Raw genomic sequence first — 25,420 nt, forward strand, 5'->3', positions numbered from 1 at the left:
TCTTTCACTATGGTTGACAGTTTTTCACCATTTTTTGGGTTTGCTTTCTCATGCTGTTTTCTCTTTCCCAAACTATCTCTACTGGGTATGATGGTTCCCTCTTTTTTGGTGTGCTTTCTCTTCTTGTTTTCTCCCTCTCAAACTGTCTCTGCTATATATGTTCTCTCCCCATTTTCTATTAGGACTATTTGGTCTTAGTCAGATTTAGGCTCTGGTCTTTGGGTGTATCTCTCTTAGGATTATGAGTGAAAGAGTTCTATATATTTGTCACCTAGGCTGATTAGTCCTTGAAGGCTTTGGGTTTGATACCCTGCAGGAGAGCTGTGTGTCACACTAAGTTGTTGATGCTCATTTTCTTTTCATTGTGGTGACAACTATTTGGGTGTGAGAGTAGGGGAAACTGTTGTTGGGGAGAGAGAGAGAGAGAGAGAGAGAGCAACAGTAGGTATTGCAGAAGAAAGAGAGTGGATGGAGAAGAGAGAAAGAGCTATCTAGAGAGAGAAACAGAGACGGTGTGTAGAAGAGAGAAAAAGCTATGTAGAAAGAGAGGTCAAGAAGAGTATTAATTGAGGGTCGTCATTATTAAAGTTAGATTATGACATTTGCAATTTCCATCTATTTTTTTAGTAGCTGACAGGCTAGGATAAAGATGAGCCATATCCTTTGTTGAAATCTTTCTTTGAAGGATCCCTTATCCTTCTTTACAGATCTCTCTCATATACAAAACTTTTTTTTTTTTGATAAGAAACTATGATTTCATTATGATGAAATATTAAGTACAAAGGAGGATGAGGAATCCTTCCATGAAGTACTTAATCCTCTATACAAAGAAGGATAAAGAGGACAGATGAGTGGATATTAGTCCAAAAAAGTCAAATCTAACTATAATTCATGACAATATGAAGTCTCCTACAAAAGAATCTAACTCCATGTTTTGATAACACATCTATCACATCATTGCTTAAGCAAAGAGTCTAAGAGAAGGAACATCCTCACATTAAAGAAATGTCAATGATCTGGTGCAACCATCCGTCAAACTCTCATAGTCCTTTTTCTTTCTCAGTTGGCCCATTATATGACAAGCAAAATCACCTTTTACTAGGAAATTGGAAAAACCTAAAGCTTTCGCTAGTAACAATCTTTCTAAAGGGGTTAGAATTTCCTACCTTAATGGTTAAACCCTAGCTTGCAAGTTTAGAGAATGCTCTTAACACTGCCAAAATGATCTCTAATCAACCCTCTAATCCATAACTGCCTTGGGTTACCCAAAGAACTTCCATCAAAATTTAGCTTGACAAAACCTATTGATGGGTAGGTATTAACTAGGTGACTCCTTAGTCAATCTCATGGTTCTGCAAACTAGGTTTTAATCTAGTAAAATAAGGTTCAAAGGGATGCCTACAAAAGCTTCACTAATAGAAGCCTATAGTGAAGAAGAGAAATAAAACAAGTTTGAAGTTGCTTCTAAAGTCCTCTACCTATTCTCAAAAATCCGTTCCTTTTCCACCAAATGGTCCAAATCAAAGTGAAGTTGACAATACGCTAAAGAGTCCTACTTTGAGGAAATCCCTTAAAACCCTAAATGATATAAGGAGCATCTCCTTCACATTTCTAGGTAGAACTCAATCAATTCCCATAAGTCAGAACAATCTACACCATAATGTTAATGCCATAGGGCAATGTAAAGAAAACATAATCTCTAAACTCCCCACTTCACTTGCATATAACACACCATTTTGGGCTAAGCACTTTGTATGATCTTTTCCATTAGAGCAAGCCATTAGTATCGATTTTTTTATTTGCCACAATTCATGCAAAGGCTTTCACTTTTGGTGGAGCTTTGGATTTCGAAATAAAATTTGCAGGAATAAAAGGGATTGAATTGGCAAAGCCAAGATAACATTAAAAAGTGAGCTAATTAAGAACAAGCTTAAGGATGTCAATGACCAAACTCTCATGTTAGGAAAAGTGAGTGACAAATAGGCTTGTGCTAACATAGACATTAGATTAGCTAGCTCCTTAATGCTTTAAGAGGTTATGATGAAAATTGAAGTTCCAAGATACAGAGGGAGAGAAGGAAACTAGCATCGAGGAAATAACAAAGTTTCTCAACCTCATTACTCTCTAGACATTTGGGAATTGCTCACTAAGTGATTTATCACCTAACCAAAGATCTTCCTAAAAGTGGATTTTTGTATCATCCTCCATAGAATAATGAGTGCAATGAAAGAAGTCTAAAAATATTTATGCAATAGCCTTTCAAGAGCATTTTTGTGACCACCTAACAATACAATTGACATTCCATCCATTAGAGTTTGACCCATAAATACTCAACATGACTTGGTTCCATAAAGCATCATTGTCCTTAAGGAACCTCCACAACCACTACCCTCAGAAGGGCTCTATTCCTTAAAGATATCTTCCTAATGCATAACCCCCCTTCTCTCTTGGGCTTACACACCTAGTTCCAACCCACAAGGTGATCTCTCTTCCCTTACTCAAGCCCTGACCAGATAAAATCTTTTTGCAATCTTTCAATTATGGAGGCTACCATGATTTGGGCTTTGAACATAGGTAGAAAGTATAAGGAGAGGAGGGACAAACATGACTACATGAGTGATTTTGCCTCCTAAGGACAAGTAAGCTTTCTTCCAACCATCCAATTGGTGAGAGATCCTCTTTACAATTAGGTCCCAAAAAGATATTGCTTTGGAATTCCCTCCTAAAGGGAGACCTAAGCAAAGAGAGGGGCTAATCTGACATCCTGTAGACTAAAAAGGTAATCTACTCACATACTCAAGTCTAACTTATATTGATACTCGACAAGGTGCTCTTATCCAAATTCACCTTGAGCTTAGAAATGTGTCCAAAACCAGTCCTCCTCTCTAGCTCTTGAGAAAAACATTGTATCATCAACGAACTGTAAATGCATTGCTCATTTTTTTTATAACCCAAAAAACCTTCTAAGACTCCCACGTTCTATGCTCTCAACATATATGCAACAATGGTAAAAAAGAAAAAAAGGGAGCAGGTGTTACCTTGCCTTCAACCCCTAGATCCTCAACCCATCCTACTTATTAGTACTACAAAATTGACTGATGAAATGCACCCACAAATCCATGATTTCCACCTCCAACCAAAACCTTTCTGCTCTAATACATGATCCAAAAAATCACATTTTACAAAGAATGCACCATTGAGGAAATGGAGAGTCGATTGACCACCTTTTTCTTCATTGTCCCGTTACCATTGGACTTTGGCACAGGTTGTTCAATCTAGTAAGGTTGATTTGGGTCCCTCCAAGGAGCCTTGAGGACATGTTGGTTATTTCTTTTAAAGGCTTGGGGAACTCATTAAGAGGCAAGACACTTTGCAAATTGCTTGCCTTACTTTGATTTGGATGGTGTGGCAAGAAAGAAACAATAGGATCTTTGAGGATAAAGGGAGAACGGAAGAGATGGTTTGGGATTTGATCCGGTTTTATTCTTCTCTATGGGCTTCTTGTACTGAAGCTTTTAGAGGAGTTCCTCTAAGCATTCTACAACTCAATTGGATTGGGGTTTGCGTTTCAAAAGTTTGAAGATTGATGGGGTTTCTTTTTGTTTTTAGAGTTCTATTGTTGGGAGTTTTTTCCTTGGTTAATTTGTGTAGGAAGGACCTCTCATCTTTCCCTTGGTTTTTTTCTCTTTCTATTGTCTCTTTTTTCTCTCCTGTATTTGTTCTTATATTAATATAATCTTCTTCGTTTCTGATCAAAAAAAAAAAATCACATTTTACATGATTGTAAGCTTTTTCAAAATCAATTTTAAAGACAATTCCTTCCTCTCCAGAATGTCTTTTCTCATCCACTACTTCATTTGCCACTAGAATTGAATCCAAAATTTGTCTCTCCTCAACAAAGTCTCCTCAAGAATTATGAGCGGTCTCTTGCAAAACCCCCTTGTAAACGATGGGACAACACCTTAACTATGAATTTGTAGAGGCTACTCACTAAACTGATGGGTCTAAAGTCAAATATTTTATTGGTTTGGCTCCTTTTAGGCACTAGGACAATGAAAGTGACATTAGTGCTATTATTGATGACTCCATTGTTATGAAACTTTGAGAAAACCTTCAACAAATTATCTTTAATGATATTCCAATGATCCTGATAAAATGCAAGTGTGAAGCCATCTGGGTCTGGAGCCTTTTCCTTGTCCATGTGAAAAACCACTTGTATTTCCTCCACTGAGAAGGATTGCTCCAAATTATTGGAACAATTTGTGATTCTTGATATGATATTTACATCTAACTCAATTAATGTGAAGGGATCTAATCTTGGCTACATCTAACTCAATCCTATCTTCTATTCCCTCCTGTATCAACCTGAGAAGAAAAAAGCATTCTAAGCTTTGTATGACATTTACAAGCTAGCCATCTCACAAGTCACAAGTCAATAAGGCATTGCCTAAACACTCTAAACCCTCCTAAACAAGCCATGCTCAAAGGGCAGAAGTCAATAGTAAGTGGAGAAACAAGTGATTTGCTCTCTTATGCGTTTGCCTTAGAAGAGCTCACCAATTGATAATGATCTGTTTTGTATCAGTCACATTGTTTTCTCAGTTAATATGTTGTTCAACTGCTTACCACATAAGTGTTGCAAGTGTGGATGGAGTTGGGGATTTCTATATGGCAGAGGATTTGAAAGGTTTGGTAGATGTTTCAAAGTTGTCTGGTTGGCATGGGTATAGGCTACAGAGTGAGATCACTTCCTTCCCCTTAGTGTGGGAGCTCCTTTTTCAAGGCAATATCTCTTTGCTGGCTCCTGATGATTAGTTGAAGTGAGTTATTTGTGTCATTTTGGCTTTAGAAAATCTCAGTTAAGGACACTGCATTTTTCATTATTCGAACTATAAGTGCATGATACTTGTAGGATGGCGAGTTGCTTAATACATACAAGCAATTGCGCAAGTGAAAGGCACTTTTTCAAAATATATGGTATTCATTAATTCTATCCAGTTTTTCTGTTTAGGTGTTGCAGTTTACCATTGTTTAACATATCATACTGATCATTTCAGGTGTTATCTCGGCCATCTGCTTTCTTTCTTAAGCCAGTTGCCAACATGTTCCCTAGTTCCAATGGTGGAGCTGCTCTTCTGAGTTTCAAGAGAAAAGACCTAATCTGGGTATTTTTAGTCTTTCTTTGCATGATGAATGGCATGATATTGCAATTTAAAAATGGTCTTGTGATTGAATTCCTTATTTCCAGTATTTCTAATCTAGGTCTTTGTGATTGAACCTAACCGCTTGAACTGGCAATGGCCATTGATATATCTATACATATTTTTCTTATGGGATATATGCCTTTTTTACCCCACAGGTTTGTCCCCAAGCTGCAGATGTGGTCGAACTTTTCATTTATCTTGCTGAGCCTTGCCACGTTTGTCAACTTCTTCTCACAATTTCACATGGTGCAGACGATTCAACTTTTCCATCCACAGTTGATGTACGAACAGGATGCACTTTAGATGGGCTTAAACTTGTTCTGGAGGTTTGTTTTACCTCTTCTATACATCTTGGTCCTTCCAAATCTTACATTCTCATGCATTGTAATTTATTTTGTGATTTGCAAAAGTGGGCCTCTTACATACTCAATCTGGAGCAGATAGACATTTGCTTCAGTTTTTTATTATAGCATAGTGTGGTTACTTGGCCCCAAACTATAGTAGGTTTTGAAGCTCTAAAAAAGTGAGGTTGTTTGGTGTTGCATTCAAAGATTTGTTTTATCCTCTATTTCCTTGTAAGAAACAAGGCATCCACAAGAGAATATATCAATTCTCTGACAATGTTTGAGAATGAGATTCCTTGGTATGCCTTAATGATCCAAAGTCCTTAAGGATCCATTTAGCAGAACCAAACAGGAGAAAAACCAAAAAGTGAAACAACTTTTGATAGACTCAAGGAGTTATATAATCACCAACAAAAGATACCAATTGCTTTGCTTCTCTTTTAACCAGCCCATCCACCCAAGGTTTGAAGTATTAGCCGATCCTAGTACAACTCAGAGATGGTCTGGTGGTCTTAGGCAAAAATCGAAGGTGACTCATTCTTTGTTATATATATAGTGGAAACATGGTTTAGAGGATAGATTTCATGGAGGTTTGCCAATAAATCGAGTAGAGATGATTTAAGTCCCGGAGTAGTGTGGATCAATTCAAAAGGAAGGAGCAGCCTGGAACATTAGGAGAAAGGGAAGATGCTTGATTTAGAAATGGAATCTAGATTTTTGGAGCTGGAAAGGTGGTTTTATTCCACTCAGTTGCAGAGAAAGAAAAAATGGGTTTGGAAGAGAAGAAGAGAATGGGTGAGAAAGAAGAGATAGGGTAGTGGGTTCTTATGGTTTACCCAATGGGTATTTGTGTATTTATATAATGGGTAATGAAGATAGTCAGAAAAATAGAAATATGGGAATGTAGATATGGTTTATAAGAATTTAATTTAATTTAATTACATTTTAGATAAATTACTTATAACTTTTTTTAATACAATTACATAAGGTGTATAAATTAAATTTTGTTAGATAACATATTACTAAAAAAATTAACAATTACTTGTATCAACATTAAATGAAATGGTGATAAACAATTTTAAAAATTTTATAATTAATTAAATTTAACATAAAGTTATTAAATAAAGGGACAATTATGAATTAGGGCTAGTTAAAGCAGATAATGGATCTAAGGTCCACATATTTAGCATAATTGATGCTAAGGACATGAAATATGAAAGACAAAAATACCCTTGAAGGAAATTAGGAAAAGTGAATGTGTTTATGAGTCTCATCGTTCTGATTCTTTGACTTTTATACATTATTTCCCTTTTTCTTTATTCTCACTCCTTTACTCTCCACTTTTTATCTCCAAGTGTCACATTTATTTCACCTTTTTAATTTCTTTTCTAAAAATGTTTTAATATTTTTCAATTTGTCTTTTTATTAAAAAAAATTTGAAAAAGAAAAGCACAGTAGACATATTAATATACTTTTAGTTATATCTTTTTAATTTTTAATTTTTCTAATTTAATTTAATTTTTATATTTTATAATTGAATAAGTTAAATTTTAAGTAAAAACAAATATTTTCTATAATTTAAATTTAACTTTAGTTTTATTTTTATTTTCCTATTTTATTTTATTATTAATAATATAACATTTTAATAACATTGTTAAAAGTAATTAATAAAACTTTCATTAAAATTTAATATTAATAATAACATTTTTAAACTGTAATTTTCATATATTTGAAAGAGAGCAATAATTCTTTTTTTTTTTTATAGATTTTTTGCATATATTTTAGAATTTTTATACGATATATATTGTTTTTATATGAAATAAAAAATCATGTTAAAATCATTTAAAAAATAATTTTAATATTTTCATTTTAAATTGTATTTTGAAAAATAATTTAAACTTATATAGTGAAATAAAGTTTTCAAATCAAGATTTTACTTTTGCACGTGGGTTTAATTTAGTTATTTTTATCATTATAGAAAATTAAAATCCTATAGAAAAAGGAAAAACAAGTAGAGTGCATTATAGATGATACAACATAGTCACATAGTATAAATTCATTTTATACAATTTCCTTGTCCTTCGGGTATTTTTGGCATTATGAGAAAATCATATCCTTTAACTCAATTATAAATGTTTGTTAACATTTGAACTGAATTTCACACCTTTTGTGGACTTTAGGCCCATTATTAGTTTTATCCACCCCTAAAGCATTATTGTCTCTTATATAAAAGAACTTTCAGTATTAAAAACTGATCAAACATACTTTTGTAATTATTTAAATAATATGAAATATGATTAAACCTATATTGATTATTGAACCTCGATGATCCCTAATCACACCACCAATTCCAAGTTGCCCTTGGTGCCCAAAGCACATCCACCAAAGTTCAACTTAACTACTCCTTTGATATATGTTTGGCTTTAAAATCTTTTATTTCTTGTGTCCAAAATGGAAACCATGACAGTTCAAGTCATCACCCTGCCTATAGGGTGACAACCCTGAAATCTTCGGTTAAGGCTTGCTGATTCCTCCGAAGGCACCCAACTAGCCTTGGAGGCTCCTGATTGAATAGAAAAATCTAGGACAGAGTAGGAGTATATGGTTTAAGTTCTTAGAACATGATCTATGAAACACACAGATGCTACATTGTTATGTGTATCTTTTTTTTTTGATAGGCAAAAGCAGAAATAATATACATTGATTTGATGCAGTGCAAAGATACACATAATATACATTGTTATGTGTATCTTTGCACTGCATCAAATCAATGGTGGAACATTTTTTGAAGTCCTCAGTCCAAAAAAGAGCTTTGACATTTGGAGGATTGTTGGAAAAACTTCCCATGGTTACTGCTATGATTATTATCATTATTGTTATTGTTCTTGTTCTTGTTCTTCTTTTCTCTTGTTGTTGCTGTTGTTGTTGTTTTCTTGTGTTTTTCTTCTTCTTCCTTTTATTATTATTGTCACTACTATTGCAGTGATCTATGTGACATTTTATCCTTTTTATTTACATCTGATGCAACTGTATGTTCCTGTAAAATAATTTAACCTTTCCTTTCTTATTGATTAGGTGTTTCACTTTGATAGGATGAGACACATTGTTTGGTATTGCAATTTTTGTACTAGTAATTATTGTAATTGTTTCTATGCAGGGGCTAATGCACTTCTAATCCTGCATTGGACTTTTTTGACAGGGTGCTTCTATACCTCAGTGTGCAAATGGGACAAATCTTTTGATACCACTACCTGGACCAATAAGTGCTGAGGATATGGCTGTAACTGGAGCAGGTGCACGCCTCCATGATCAAGATACATCTAGCCTTTCATTATTGTACGATTTTGAAGAATTGGAGGGAGAATTGAATTTTCTTTCTCGTGTGATTGCAATTACATTTTATCCTGCTGTTTCTGGAAGAAGCCCTATAACCCTTGGTGAGGTACAAAGTAATTTATAAGAATATGATGACTTATCCATCATTGTTATATGTTCTTCATTCTTGACCAACCTTGTAGAATTCATGAGCACTATTTATGGTTTTTTTATCCGTGATCTTTGCATGGTGAGTTACATTAAATTGATAACTGCTTATTCAACAATCTGCATCATCTCAGGGAGCTTTTCTTAATTCATCTTTAGACCGTATATGCTTTCTAAGATATATTGCTGGCCATGAAACATGAATCACATTGAATATCTGTAAATGAAGTTTTGACACTACATAAGTGAAAATATTTGATGATTTTTTTATTTTATTTTATGTGATTTTCTTTTTCTGTTGTTGGGAAAGTCTTCTGTAATTTCCGCTCAATAATGACCCTGTACATGCTTTCACAGATAGAGGTACTTGGAGTTTCTCTTCCTTGGAAGGATGTGTTTTCTAAAGAGGGCCATGGTGCAAGGTTATATGAGCTCGCCCAAAAATCTCAAAAAGAAACCAACCCTTTTTTGTTTGCTTTAGACACCAATCCATTTGCTGCTGCTTCTTTATCCAATGAAACTCTGCCACAGACTGTGCAAACTGATGCTTCTGCCAATTGGCTGGACCTTTTGACTGGAGAGAGTAAGCCTTCAGAATCCATTTCTCAGCCAGAGGGGGGAAATGTCACGTATGGAGGAGGTGACTTGCTTGCTTTCTTGGATGATACTATCACTGGAAATGAGGGTGCTGAAGCTGACAATATATTTTCTTCATCAAAAGATGGAAGAACATCAGATAGTGGGGCTCAGCAATATATAAATTGTTTGAAATCCCTTGTGGGTCCAAATATGGTATGTTAGTATTTGTTTAACATTGACTTGAGAGCCTCTATTTGTTGCCCACTTCATCCTTCTTACAATGTTCGCTTCTTCTAGTCCTCTAATATTCTTTTCTACAAAAATGTCTTATTTGTATATTTATTTTACGTATACAGTGTATTGATTGCAATCACATGTCTTTGGTTTTGCGTACAAAATTGCATTTTGGTCGCATAAACTTTGTGTTTGCCTTGTACTATCTAATTATACTGAATCCTGGTTTCGCTGCTCTATATTTGTTCTGCTGCTATATAATGATCATTTACACACCCATTCCTTCAGCTAATACTTTTTGAAAATCCACTAGTTGTAAAACCAGAAACTATATCAACTATTTGGTCCCTTTTTTTGGGGTCCAGTCAGTGGCTATATGGGTTGGAAAATGTATACACATCTCCAACTTAACTAACCTTACACTTTATTTTATGCTTCATCACATAATTTAGGTTAATGCATGACATCCAGCCTCACAAAGGAAATTTTGAAGTCTTGGTCATGTGCCCAATGGTTTGCAGCTGTAATCCTCAATGGATCTCATACAGTAACAGTGTTTAAAGGATGCCTTATTTTGAGCCATGTGGCTTCAGCCTTAAGCCTTTCTAAAACATATTAACTTAAGCTGCTCTCAAATTTCAGTGCACCTCCAATCCTTAGTGTTGACTTATTCCAGCTCAGCTGGGTTGCAGCCTTTCATCCAAGGTGGCTCATCGTTATTCAAACAATAGCAAACTACAACATGGGCTAATTTCTTGTCATGGAAGTCAAGTGGTCTCTAGGATCATCAACCTGGAAAGATGATTTCTTCTATAAAAGAGGCGCAATCACTGGAATCACCTTTTGAGGATAGTTCTATCCTTCATACCATAGCACTATGATTGTATTTTTTAATTACATAGCTGTATGTTGTTCTCGCTTTAGGATCTCTTATCTGCCCTTATACAACTTTTCTTCTAATTAACAAAACTATTGTGTGTTTAGATATATTTTCACACCATGTTGGTTTGCAACTTGATGTAGCAGTTTCTTGGATTGTCTTTCTTGTAATCTTTCCGGACTGTGGAGCTTGTTTTGCTTCTCTTTTTGGAGGTTTCCTTCTTTTTGGTCAGATTGGGCATTATGGAAGGATGCCTCATCCTTCTTGTGTCTTTCACATTAACTGAAATGAAATGGGTTGTTTTTTATCAAAAAATAAATGGGTGCATTTTTGGATACATTTCCTATTTTTTGCTTTTAAAAATAGAAACTCCTATATGAAATGTAGGAACTCTTGTACGAAAAGTAGGTATCCCTTGTGTACTTGAAAACAGTTTTTAAAATTTTTACAATTTACTATTTTAAATTTTAAAAAAAAATCAAATAGTTTTTTCAAGTACACAATGTATCTACTTATTTTTTGTATAAAAGTTCCTATATTTTATATAGAACTTTCTATTTTTCGAAGGAAAAAACAAAAGCAATGTATCCAAATGCCACCCAAGTAAATGGGGTATTTTGCACTGTATTTCCCAATTTTTAGAGCATAAATATTAATAATGTACTACTCAAAGATTTTTTTTCCAGATTTTAAATATGCCTGAGAAAATATTGATTGTTACCTATTATTTGAATGTATACAATTTTGCAGGGAAGGAAACTAAAGTTCACAGAAGCCATGAAACTTGAAATTGAACGCCTTCGGCTGAATCTTTCTGCTGCTGAAAGGGATAGAGCTTTATTGTCAATTGGTGTTGATCCTGCTACTATAAATCCAAATGTATTGCTTGATGAATCTTACACAAGAAGATTATGTAGAGTTGCAGGTAGCCTGGCATTACTTGGACAGACTTCTCTTGAAGACAAAATTAATGCTGCTATTGGTCTTGAAATTGTTGATGATGATGTTATAGATTTTTGGAATATTAATGCAATTGGTGAAAGCTGTTGTGGTGGCATGTGTCAGGTTCGTGCTGAAAGTCAGGCACCTGAACATGCATCCTCCATGGTGTCGTCTTTACAAGGTTCGCAATCTGTTTTCTTGTGTCTTAAATGTCAGAGGAAGGCTTGTAAAGTATGCTGTGCTGGGAGAGGAGCTCTTCTACTCGAAAGCTATAGCTCAAGGGAGGTGACAAACTATAATGGTTTATCGAGCCAGAGTGGATCAAACCATGGCAGCCAAGTTGATGGCTGTACAAATCGATCAGTAATGCTAGACGGGGTTATCTGTAAATACTGCTGCAACAATATTGTTCTTGATGCATTAATCTTGGACTATATCAGGGTCTTGATTAGCTTACGAAGAAGTGCCCGTGCAGACAATGCTGCACATAGTGCTTTAGACCAGGTTATAGGATTTTTCTCAAGAGATCGTATCTCTGAAAGAAAACAGTCATCTGATAATCAGCCAGCTGTTAAAGTCCTGAGACAGTTGCTTAGTGGACAGGAATCACTCGCTGAATTTCCATTTGCCAGCTTTTTACATTCGGTATTGTCTTGGCTCATTTATATTCTGGTTTCATTATTGACATGCTTGTGAATGTTATATGTCCTTCTTTTCAATGTACATTCCTTAGCTTAACTTTGATGTTTATCAAGAGTTATTAAATCTGTATTGTGTTACTCTATGGTTATGCATGTTGCATTGATACTCATCTTCATCACCATTTTATCTAGATGGAGAACTATTAGATTTTTCATTTTAAAGCTAAAATAAATCTTCCATTTTTATGCCAACCATTAACCTATCTAATCATGTGCTACCTTTTTATCTTGTATATTTTATTTATATTTTCTAGAATGTATTGGTGGGCTTTTCTAGAATAGAATTTTTACCTGGTTAATTCTTTTGGGCCAACCAGTCACCAAAACCTGTACTTTAGAAGGATAGGAGAATCACCAAAGGTAAAATGAGAAAGAGAAACAAAGTTACACCATGATTATCTTGCAAGTCCCTTGACAATCCCACTTTTCCAAATCACTAACCCAACATTTAGCAAATGGGACTAAAAATGGCAAGGTGTTCAAAGTAGAGTCCCAATAGGTTGTAGAGACCATAATAACCCATGTCTTTATCCATGTAAAAAGATTGATATTATGCCATTGTAAATATGATATACCAAGACTTGGTTGTCAAGCATTGAAAATGACTAACATGGATATGAGTCAAAAATGTATCAGACTGACCAAGTATGGTTATGGAATTGACAAGAAACTTTCTTACAGTTTCCATACTAGTCTTAATTCTGAAATACATTCTTCAAAAAATGCTATTGCAATTAAATTCTAATTGGCACATTTATATTAATGCTTCATGACAGGAAAATATTATATGTTTGCTAAAGCTCATATGATATTGTTCCCATATTGTGTAGAACAGAACCTTCATGGTTGTCTCACCAACTGCCTAGTGAAGATGAAAGAAATCCTATAACTAGAACATTTAATCCCTGATGTAATGCCTGATACCAGATTTTAAATGCTACATACTTATTTTAGCATTTGAATGCTGAATGCTTTTACAGGATGTTGATGTTTAACAATTATTCTGTTATTGTAGGGTGAAACGGCAAAGGATTCAGCACCATTCTTGTCGTTGCTTGCACCTTTAAATTCTGGATCACAGAATTCATACTGGAAAGCTCCTCCAAATATCTCCAATGTTGAATTTGTTATTGTTCTTAATACACTTTCTGATGTCTCTGGAGTTGTGTTACTTGTTAGTCCATGTGGTTATTCCATGTCTGATGCTCCTATGGTAAGTACACCTATCCTTCCACTTTTACTTCCTTGTTCAAAGAAGAGCGACTTTTCTAACAGTACCCGTCACTTTATGTACTTAGAAGAAATCTAAAACAGCAAACTTAAATCCATATTTTATTTCAACCTTGAAGATCTTATGTTGACACTTATAGGCTACACACCATCTATTGCAGAGAAGTAATGTATCCTAGCTTGCAGGGTTGCACTGTCAACTGCATTTTGATTTGGGTTCTTTGTTTAAAAGGGAAAAAAAGGGATTATGATTTTCTAATCTCTTGGAAAAGCAGTTCACTGTAGTTCTGGAATCACATCATCTCAATTTACTTGAATAAGGTTTCTAATAATATGTTATTCCAGTTTAGTAGAACCCATTCCAGATAGTAGTGTAGCAACAAAACCTAATTTTCATTCTTTCTCGAGGATTCTAAATGAAAATTGAATTTGATTTGCCGCCTTTCTTGTGATTTTTTTGCATTCATTCTCTACCTTATTTATTTCTCTCTCTAATCGGAAACAAAGACACTCCACTTTGTAGTGTATGCTAATGGTTTTCATTTTGCATGAAATTTTTTAGTAGTAACTATGTAATTGACTACAATTTTTTTTTCCCCTCACAACATGTCCTGATTTTCTTGTTTTTCTCCTAATTCTCTGCTTTTCTTTGACACATCCCTTCCTATTATTAATGCAGGTGCAAATCTGGGCCAGCAATAAAATACACAAAGAAGAAAGGTCAGCCGTGGGAAAATGGGATGTCCAATCCCTGATTGCTTCTTCCTCAGAATGTTTTGGGCCCGAAAAGTCGGATGGAGAGGGTGGAGTACCTAGACATGCAAAATTTGCCTTCCGGAATCCTGTCCGATGCCGCATCATCTGGATAACAATGCGTCTTCAGCGACCTGGTTCAAGTTCTGTTAGTTTTGAGAAAGACTTAAATCTTTTGTCTCTAGATGAGAACCCTTTTGCACAACCACCCAGTCGGCGTGCCTCTTTTGGAGGAGCAGTTGAAAGTGACCCATGTCTTCATGCCAAAAGAATTCTAGTAATGGGGAACCCAGTGAGAAAAGATGCGGAGCTTACATCATCACAAAGTTCTGACCAATTAAATGTGAAAAACTTGTTGGATAGAGCTCCACAATTAAATCGGTTCAAGGTATAAAACTAACGTTTCTGTTCTTGTCCATTTATAATTCCTGTTCAGTATTAAATTTTGCTTCATCATCAATAATCGTCTCTCATCTTTCAGGTTCCGATTGAAGCTGAGAGGTTGATAGGCAACGATATTGTCTTGGAACAATATCTCTCCCCTGTTTCACCTTTGTTGGCTGGATTTCGTCTTGATGCTTTCAGTGCAATAAAGCCTCGAGTTACCCATTCACCATCTTCAAGTGCAGATTTCTGGGATTCATCCCTAACGTGTTTAGAGGACAGACACATCTCCCCAGCTGTATTATATATCCAAGTATCTGCTCTCCAGGTACCATCTCCACCTGCCTTTTATTCTGCTTTTAGAGTACAAGCTTCCCTAGACAGGGTATCCATATTTTATCATATATTCTAGCTGGCAGTTGCACTAGTGAAATGCTTCTTATAGCCAAGATCAGCTTTTCATAGGACATGTATTTCCTGGATGTGCACTCATATCATGTCAAAAACTGGCCTAAGTGCCTGCTAGGTAGCCTCTCTGATTATCCATGAAAAATTTGGATACGAGGCTACATTAGCAGGTGCGATTCCCTTCTACCTGAAGCCCTGGAGACCTCATATTAGGTTATGACATATTTATGAATCGATGGCTATGTTAAGGCCTTGGGTCTTGTTTTTCACTATGATAAGGCTGCTATATATATATAGCACATGATGACGGTTGGAAGAAGCTAACATGAGTCTATTAGGCCTGTTTAGAAACTATTCTTAAAAACGGTTTCTGTTCTTTAAAACAAAAAACATTTTTCTAATTTGAAAAACATATTTGACAAACTTTTGATTGCAAACAACTTTGTGAGAATTTGTTTTGAAAATGGGTTATTTTTTAAACAAATTTGAAGTGCTTTCAAAGTTTTTTTTTCAGTATTTTAAAGAACAATTGAAAATATGAAAAATACTAAAAAAAAAAAACTTTGTATATAAACGTACGGTACCTTTAATGAGCAATAAGCTGAAAAAAATATTTTTCATGATTAAGTTTTTAAACAAAATTTTGTTCTTGAAAATAATTAATAGTTTTTTTTTTTTAAATCATTCTTAGAAAACTGTTTTCTAAGAACTATTTTACAAAACATTATCGAAAAGGCCCTTACTATCTCATTTTCCTTAAGCAAATCTTTGGCGCCCACCAACTTAGTCATTATGTTGTCCAATTTAACCCTGGGAGTATCAGAGGTTAATAATTCTTAATGTTGAATCTCCACTGGTGAAAGGTGTAGGGTGGAGGTAAGTGTCGATGCATGAGTTGAATGTAATGACAATCTTAAGGTTGTCCTCAAGGTTGTTCATCAAGTCATAGGAGGTCTCCAAGAACCAACCACAGATTGTAGTTTAAGATTAGAGCTACATACATGAATATAATTAGCGAGAAGATCATCTAAAACCCGACAAATTGTACAGGAGTCTCACGAGATAATAGTTGGAGAATACCGGTTGCCAGAGGCTAGGCCTGGAACTTCAATGTACTTTGATTTCCCTAGGCCGATACAGGCCCGTCGGATCTCATTCAGACTTCTAGGAGACGTTGCCGCATTCATAGACGACCCGTCGGAACAGGATGATTACTACGATTCTAAAATCTCACCGTTGGCATCAGGGTTGTCCCTTTCAAGTAGGATTAAGTTGTATTACTATGCCGATCCCTATGAACTTGGGAAATGGGCTAGCCTTTCGGCTATCTGAGAATACATTCATTTCATAGTCACAGAGTAAGAGATTTGAGGGAGGAGTATATGATTGATTTTTCACAGTGATTTTTCCTCCTCTCTTTTGTATTTTTTTTTTTTTTTTGGTAATTTTTGATTGATATGTTTGTAACAAAATTAATTAATTGATTTTAATAATATTTGGTGTTAATGGAAAACCGGGAATCCTCGTCTATTTCTTTCTTGTGGAAGATGAAGTTGTTATAGAATCTGCCCTTTTCATTAAGGGCATGTTTGGAGTGACCTTTGAGAAGTTATAAGTTCTTTTAAGCTTAATAATAGCTGCGGAATAACTAATTTTATTAAAAGAGTTTAAATAAAAGAAAAATGAACAATTTGTTTTTATTTCTACTAGGCTATTTTTATAGCATGTCTCTTTAAATCAAGAGAGGAAAGGTAGGTCATCTATTTATTTCTTGTGGAAGATGAACTTGGCTATAAAATCTGCAATTATAATTGAGGGTATGTTTGGATCGACTATTTGAGAAGTCACATACTCTTTTTTTAGGTTGAATAGGCTCAATAAGAACTTTTCTATAAACAAATTTTGTAATTTTAAAACTAATTTAGATACAGAAAATAAAAGATTTATTTTTATTTTTTAAAATTCATGGCAAGATTCAAAAAAAAAAATTTCAAGTGACATTTACATTAATCTTGTATGATTGATGGCCATTGTTGACTCGACGTACACGCATGATCAATCATGTGCCTGTTGTACAAGCGTGGATCATGCTATAGTTTTTGTACTTAGAGCATAAGTTTAATAAATTTTTTAGTGAAAACAATTTTTTATTCTAAAAATAAAATGATTTTTTAAAATAAATTTAAGACATTTGCACACACTTTTTGAGTGTTATAAAGTAATTAAAAACAACAAAGCAATGCAAAACAAAATCAATGGTTGGAAGTGCTCTCGGTTCTAAAAATTAGAATTATTTTTTAAATTTATTTTTTAATATTTTATAAAGTAAAAAATTGTTTAAAATTTTAAAATATTTTTAACATGATTTTTTATTTTAAAAATGATTTTTATAAATAATATTTTATTTTTAATCATTTTTCGTATATTTTCTTTTTTAAAACAACAAAGCAACCCAAACAATTAAAAGATGTTCTCAAACACCATCTTGTCTATATATATATATATATATATATATATCAATAAAACTATTTTTTATATTTAAATTTAAAAAAAAAAAAAATCCATTTTCCAAAACATTGTAAATCCAAAATGTCGAAAATCTCCGGCACCCGACTTTAGTTACGTTCTGTAATAGAAATCTAAAGCCAAAAACAAATTACTGTTCCCAGATGTAAATACCAAAAACAAATAAACTGCACTCTCATATGCCAACGTCTCTCACAATTACACAAACATTACGAATCAAAATGAATCACAGCATTAGGAAATGGAATTCAATTCTTCTTTTATCGATGATGGTAACACCCTCAACAAATCTTTCGTGTCTAGCCAAACACATACAAATACTCCATCTGTATATAGAACTCTGATTGTTCAGAAACAAATGCTATACCCTATTAAACAAGCCAAGTTCTCAAAATCATTAAGAATGTTCAAGAACTAGGGTTTCTCCCAACAAACCCAGATCAAAAATTGATTCATTTGCATTTGTATTCCTTACAAAGTCTCAGGTTTCTCCCAACTGGAAATCACCTTTCCAGTTGGTTTCATTCTGTCTATACCCTAGGTAAGGAAGACCAAAACAAAGAGGACAATGAATAGAACCACCAAGAATAATATCATCATGATCTGGCCCTTGGCGCTCGCCTTCTTCATCACCATAGCTACCTTTTTCTGCAGATATTTATTAATCATGGGGTTTAGACCATGGAGATTATGTGATTTTTGAGAAATGCAAAAAAAAGTAGTGAAAAGAATCACCTGAACAAAATCAAGCCGATTTGAAGTACTGTCCATCTCACTGCCCAATTCATCTATAATTTTCTCCTGTAGCAGCCCCAAGAGTCCGTTTTAGTGGTACTGAAATGTTAGGTTTCTTCCATAGACTAAGTTTCATGAAATTGGTTAGTTTGTAAGTAAATGTATTCAGCTACAAGAGCATGGGTAGCAGTCTGAATTGATAGGAAAAATAACATGCCTCGGTTTTCTAGCAAGTAGCATTCTGATAGGGGCATTATGAGGAAACTACAGCCCAGAAGAAGACATACCTGTGCAAGGAGTTCTTCGTGTATGGTAAGCCCAACTCCTCCAATTCTTTCCACACTTGCACTAAGCACATCCAGCTCCTCATCCTGTCGCCTGCAGACATCAATTGATGGAATACACAATTAGAAATGCCCAAATACAGGGCAAGTAACAGGTTTCTGGAACTAACAGACGCTAATCCTGAATTTTCATAAATGACAAGGAACAACACATTGATGTATTGTAAAAGGTAAGACATTGAAATTCTGTCTTTTTCTAGTTAAACATCATTCTTTCAGAAAATTTCCCTTTCACTAACATCAATAGCATTATTATTTTTTTAGTCTAAGGTACCGAAAAGCCATTTTTTGGTAAAAATGCTACCCAATTAAAAGTGACCACATGGCAAATATAGATCCAATTTTTTTGTACCTTGCAGTGGTTTTGTTTCTTCTTACATACAGATTCCATTTTTTTATACCCTAGAATTCTTCTTCCTTGCTTACCATTGTTTTTCCTTTAGATCTTTTTTGGACTGGGCTAGAATCCTATGGGGGCCAACCTTTCTCTTTGGGATTTTGGTGAGTGTTTCGGTCGGGTTAGAATGTTCAGCTCTTTAGTTTTTATGTTTATTTCCTTCTTCCCTTTTGGTGCTCTTTGTGTACTTCTGGTGTTCTCAAGTTGCACCCTTTTTGTAGGGGCTTCTTAATATATTTTTTATTTCTTTGCCAATCAAGAAAAAGAATATATATATATATATATATATGAAATTATTAATCTTATTTTTTGAAATAAATATATACATTATTCTCAACTCAGCTCAATAAAGCCATATTCACAACTGCTTACAGTTGGCTTCATGAATTCCTTTTTCCATTCAGCTCCGTCTAGAGTCACTTTCAATATTCATCTTCATGGGATGAGACTATGCTTTGTGTTGATAGTCTACACAACTTAATACTCATTAATAATAAACAAATAAAATAAAATAAAAAAGAACCTAGGATCAAGAGTACACCTTTATTGCTGCTAAAAATATTATTTCTTACTAGTTAAAAGATGTAATTTCCTTTAAATTATATGCTAACAGTCTCAAAGTACTGCTAGAACCCTTTTTGCACTATTAGTTAACAATTAGTTGCAAGATTTTAGAACAAGTAAAATGTTTAGAGGAGATGAGTTTTTTAAATAGTAAACAGACTCAATGAGATTAGCACTTGCATAAACCTCTAGGAAAAAAAGTAACAAAAGTAGAGATTTCTACAACTTGAAGGTTTCTACGATTTGCCCTATAATCTAGAGAATAAAATAGCTAATCTTGAGTTTTCTTGTCACCTATTTTTCAAAGAAGGCAACTGAAGATAGACACTTAAGCTCACAAACATGTGCTCAGATGAGGAAAAGAAAACAGAAGGTAAATATCAATTTGACTTTGAGGCAAAAAATAAAAAGAAATGGATGGGAAAATGGATTGGGAAGAAGAAGGAAAAAAAGACACTACCTTATGAGAAGCAACTGTCGATCTGATTCAGATGATATGAAATCATCATTATCTTGGGAGCCATACTGATTAGATCTATCCGCCTGATGAGGATTTGACATCCTCATCATTTCCCGGCGCATTCCATTCACATTAGCTGTGCCCGTACCATTTGATTCTTTTCCAGCTACTACTGATTTCTTCACATTGCTCACCTGATAAAATACCATAATTTCTCATGATACTTAAACTAGAATAATAGACCAAAGGGGTCACAATGTAAAATACTCTCAATATCATCATTCCATAAAAATGTTGCCAAGAAGACAGTTTTTATGCCATCTTCAAGCAGAAAAATGTATGCTGAACATAACATCTCAACCGTTGTTAAAACATTTTACTGAACATGGTATCATAACTTCTGCTAAAACCATAATACAATACATATAATACCAATGATACCTGGGTATGAGCTGTGCTGGTCCATCGCCTCCTTTTATCAAGTTCCACTTCGTCAATGCCATACCAAGCAGGGTCTTTTGCTGCTACGGAAATTGTTTTGTCCAATTCATCTACCTTCCTATCAAAAAAGCAGGTTTTCAGCAGTGGCAAATACAGTCCAATTGCTTGATAAAAATCCAATAATCAGAGGGGTTTCATGCTGACCTAGTTGGTATGAATGACAATCTTTGATTATTAATTGAGGCGCATAAGCAAAGTTAAGATGATAGAGTTCATAATCCCATAAAAAGAATAACTGCATCTATTTCAATTCTAAGATAAGCTCATCACCTTCATGATTCTTCGGATATCCAACCATAAAGTGGAAGAACATGATTGATCCTTTAAAATACAATCTATAATTTGAAACTAATCCAAGTTAAATATGATAATTTTGGATACATACCTGCCACTCAATGCTTTCACAACTAGCAAGCAGCTCCTTTGTGAGATGTACTTGCTCTCCGGTTTCCACAGGAATGCGTTCCCATTGGTGAAAAGTAGATAGCAATTTATCAATCTAAAGCAGGTAGTCAACTGTCAGCTGAATAATGTGTCCTAAGAATTCCAAAAGAAGAAAGCAAGCATAGACAAATTCCAACACCAAAACAACTACTAAGAAAGTGGACATGGGAAAGATTAAAAATCATTTTGATGCATCCAGATAGTTGAGCTCTTTGAAAACAAACAGAAGCCATGCCACTAGTTTTTTTCCCATTAAAAAAATCTGTCATTAGTTATTATTCACAAGGGTATTTTCATCTTTTGTCAACTATCTGGAAGATCAGAAATCGTCACATCAAACTTGAAATTACTTTGGTGGTTTGAAACTTAATACCGAATTGCAAAACTTTTGCTACATAATTTCAACAAGAGTCAACTCTGGTGTTACCATTTAAGAAGTATCTTAAGAACTACAAGAAGTGATATCACACCAGGGATCAAAATTCATAAGGCTCTCTTCTAGACTGAAAGCATCTCTTTATCTTGGAACATCCATTCACTATAAAAAATCTTCAGGTTTTTAACCGTTGGTTTCCTTCTTCTCATTCTCAAGCAGTGATCAATCTAACTTCAAACTTCTGAACTACTTCACATTTATAAGGAATAAACTAGCAGAAAAAGTATCCCTCTCAACAACCCATCTCCAATCTCCAAACACTAAATCCAAAATTTTCTGATTGTCACAAAGCTGTTTCCACTCTCATATCCCCACACCAGCATCAGAAACAGACCAGCCTACTAGAAAATAGTATAGGTTTGAGATGTCTCTTTCTTTTATTGGACAAAACTTGATGACTGGACAAATGAAAGTCAGCTAGCTGGTTCTACAATTTTGATTAACTTTCAGTTACTACCTGTCATACCATTCTCATCATTACTATAAATATGATGAGGGGAATAGTTATTTGGTAATTGTAAGAAGCCGTTGTGTTCACTGGAAAATGATAGAATCAAATAATCATAATCATAATCACAAACCATAGGCTTTCTATGAGAACATTTTCCTATCAGGGAAAAAAAATAAAAATCTATAAGACCATTCATGACAATCCCAAAAGTCTTTCATCATCTGCCTTCTGCAAGTAATTTTCTGAAAGAATTTGATAACATAAGCAAGTAAAAATTTTTAATAGGTAAGCGAAAAATAACATAAACAAGTAAATCAACCCAATGGTTTTTTTCCATTCAAGCAGATTGTAGACATCCACAAATGGGTCTGATTAAAAAGTATGCACCAGAACATTGACCTGTACGCTATAAACCCACACATGCACAATACCTGTACGAGTAAACAACCATCTTAAAGACCCACAAATATTCATGTCATAAACTCCTTACTTCGAAAGCAAATATTTCACTAGCTAGTTGTTACTGATATTCGGCTATCAAAATATACCACAAAGGAATTCATGATGCTAGAGCTAGTTGAACCAATCAATCAAGAAATAGTATCTGAAACAAATTTCTAAACTGAAAGAAAATGATGATAGATATGCAGATTTAAACATTAATTCCTAAATGGCAACATCCAAAAGTAATACCAATAACACATGACAAAAGTATTAAGATCATCAAGAGCCCACATTGATATGACCATTCGATTTCAGATCAACAAATGTTTCTTTTCTCTAAGAAGTTGCTACAAATATAAGAAATCCAGACAAAAAACTTACAGATTCTTGAATCTCCTCTTTCACAATATAAAATGGATCCTGAGCAGAAGACATCTTGCAATCTATAACATTACCCTCTCCTATATACATCAAAAGATTCAACATCCATTAGTGGAAGATACCAAATACACCCACATGAATAACTTTGAACTTGGCTGATTCAATTCTTTTACGCTATCGGCAGAGTAAAATAATAGCCAGGCATCAAAATAAAAATTCATCTAGATGTAGAGAAACAAGAAGAATGCTGATCGACCATAAAAAGTAGCAAAATTTTAAATTATTCAAATGCAAAAGATGAAAACCTCTTCCTTTTTGTATAAGAAATTTCTTAAAGAACTTGAAATGTCAAATAATCCAGTGTTCAATCACATAGCATGGCAAAACAGAAACTAAGAAAGAGAAGGTTGATGCGGTGGTGGTGCACAGAAGACACACGAGGCACCCAACAAACATCATGTTTCAGTTAAAACTGAACCTTGCCAACTACACATAGTCGATTTGGAGATCAAATAACTTATAGATCATCAAAATTCACACGAAAAGGAAAGTAATCTATTCACATAATAAAGGGTTAAACCCTGCTAAACGTACAGGATAAATTTGGGGGCCAAAAAAAAATTACAATTATGAAAATTCACCAAAAAAAGAAATGCATGAAATTCATTCACAATAACCAGAAAAAGTAATAATAATCGAATCCTGCCAGTAGCACAGAGTATACACAAGGGGCTAAGAAAACTTACAGCAATTGAAATGCACAAGAAATGCATGTAATTCATTCATTCACAGATGCGATAAATAAATAAAAATAGCAAAAATAAGGATTCGACTCCTTTACAATACAGATCAGTACCAAAAAATTGATTGAAACGAGGAAGACTGCAATCCACTCTTCAATTTCCGAGAAAACATAGAGAAAATAATTTTTTTATACAAACAAAACTTGGAATTTTTTTTAATCAATTTTTGCTCAAGCGATCGGGAACAATCATCTAGATTAGTCGAATTGATGTTTCATTTGAGAGACGAAAACGCAATAATCAGTGTAAAAAATTCAGAAGTTTCTTATTGTCGAGGTGAGTTTTCTCTGTAAACAAACAGCGGCGAGGATAAGAAAGCGGATCAATAGAAGATATGCGAAAAGATCGATGCTCTAACCTGAATGATCCACAGATCTACTGGTGCTGAGTCTCAGATCTCTTCCTCCTCGCTCTATTATTCTCTTCTCTTTGGAGCTTATGTTGAAATTTGGAGAATTGAGGAGTCAAATGTTTAATAAAATGGATTGGAGGGACTGAATTCGAAATAGGGAAAATGTCAATGCTCATGTGGCGATGAATTATTGGATGCAAAGTATTTTTTTTTTTTCAGGTTTAATAAAAAATAGGTGATACATAAAATATAGAAAGAAAATAAGAGAAAATTAAGAGCATACAAAATTATATAAAATTTGTAATGTAAGAATTACAAAAATAAAATATTAATAAGTTTTAGTAAAATCAATTTAAAAATTTATTAAGAATTATATTCACAATAAAAATGAAAAAAATAAGAATTTTCTTCAATAACTTTTTTATAATTATTTTTTAAAAATAATTTTTGAAAACAGTTATTAAAAAATATTTTAAATTATTTTAAAAAATAAAATTTATTATTAAAAACCAAAAATGAAAAAAGGTTTTCTTGATATATATTTCTATAAAATTCTATATATTTACATATAATATAAATAAAAGTTTTCAAAGTGTTTTCTATATTTTTGTTATTAATAGTAACACTTAAAAAAAAATAAAAAAATAAAAACATTACACTAGGTTTGTTGTAAAAATAACATCTCTCAAATCTCCAAAACAAGTATCGAGAAAAACAAAGGTTTCTCCGTGAGCTATTTTTTAACACAATTTTCTAAGTTCTAAAACAAAAAAATATATGAAACATGTTTGACAATTAAAACTTATTTTCTATTTCCAATTCTTAAGAGCAGAAAATATAATGTTTTCTGATAACATCCTTTAGTTATTTTTTTTATTGTATTCACATGTTTTTTGACAGATGTTTTATGAAATGATTATTTAAACATGTTGAATGATTAAAAATAAAACACTACATATAAAAAAATTAAAACATAATTAAAGATAGTAGAAAACAAGTTAAAAACATTTTAAGTTTATAAACAAACTTTTATTTTATAAAAATATCATAGAACAATTTTAAAAAACTGTAATCAAAAATTGTTTTTCATAATTAAAACAATTACCAAATAGACCAATAGTTTTATATCCAAATTTTGTTAAATATGTTTTTTAAAATTAATAAATCATTTTTACTAATTGGTCTTTCAGAATTTATAACAATAACATAAAAAAGAATAGAAATTGTATTAGTTGTGTGCATTATACATGTTTTTTAAGTCTGAAGAATTTATTAGACTCCTAATAGACTCTATTTTTTGTTAAATTTTATTTGTATTTTTTGGATTCTATCTTTATCCTAAAAAAAAAAAAACAAATGTCATATTCTTTAAAACAATTTAATGTCAAATTGTTAATGCTAATTTGTGTATAGGATTTAGATTTACAATGTCATATAAAA

The 25,420-nt window shown here is 33.5% G+C and overlaps 2 protein-coding genes across 5 annotated transcripts in view; one reads left to right on the forward strand and one right to left on the reverse strand.

Moving 5' to 3' along the window:
• LOC100250760 (probable phosphoinositide phosphatase SAC9) overlaps positions 1-16,655 on the forward strand; it is a 37,223-nt gene extending 20,568 nt beyond the window's left edge. For all 4 annotated transcript variants that reach the window (XM_010652420.3, XM_019220049.2, XM_059737210.1 and 1 more), the window contains 9 exons: positions 5,058-5,165; positions 5,360-5,530; positions 8,748-8,990; positions 9,389-9,823; positions 11,475-12,311; positions 13,383-13,580; positions 14,277-14,738; positions 14,832-15,062; positions 16,193-16,655. In XM_010652420.3, the coding sequence (XP_010650722.1) occupies positions 5,058-5,165; positions 5,360-5,530; positions 8,748-8,990; positions 9,389-9,823; positions 11,475-12,311; positions 13,383-13,580; positions 14,277-14,738; positions 14,832-15,062; positions 16,193-16,474 (2,967 nt within the window). In that variant the 3' untranslated portion in view covers positions 16,475-16,655. The remainder of the gene's footprint in view (positions 1-5,057; positions 5,166-5,359; positions 5,531-8,747; positions 8,991-9,388; positions 9,824-11,474; positions 12,312-13,382; positions 13,581-14,276; positions 14,739-14,831; positions 15,063-16,192) is intronic.
• A 1,247-nt stretch (positions 16,656-17,902) lies between these two features.
• On the reverse strand, positions 17,903-24,119 carry LOC100257700 (syntaxin-61). Its single transcript, XM_003632038.4, has 8 exons — positions 23,987-24,119; positions 22,826-22,905; positions 21,055-21,168; positions 20,610-20,723; positions 20,169-20,362; positions 18,691-18,781; positions 18,404-18,469; positions 17,903-18,316 (listed from the first exon to the last, which is right to left on the reverse strand). Exons 2-8 carry the CDS (start codon positions 22,877-22,879, stop codon positions 18,206-18,208), a joined length of 744 nt encoding a protein of 247 aa, XP_003632086.1. The 5' UTR covers positions 22,880-22,905; positions 23,987-24,119; the 3' UTR covers positions 17,903-18,205.
• Between the last annotated feature and the right edge of the window lie 1,301 nt (positions 24,120-25,420).

The sequence above is a fragment of the Vitis vinifera genome, chromosome 5 (assembly GCF_030704535.1).
Source record: "Vitis vinifera cultivar Pinot Noir 40024 chromosome 5, ASM3070453v1".
Lineage (NCBI taxonomy): Eukaryota > Viridiplantae > Streptophyta > Magnoliopsida > Vitales > Vitaceae > Vitis > Vitis vinifera.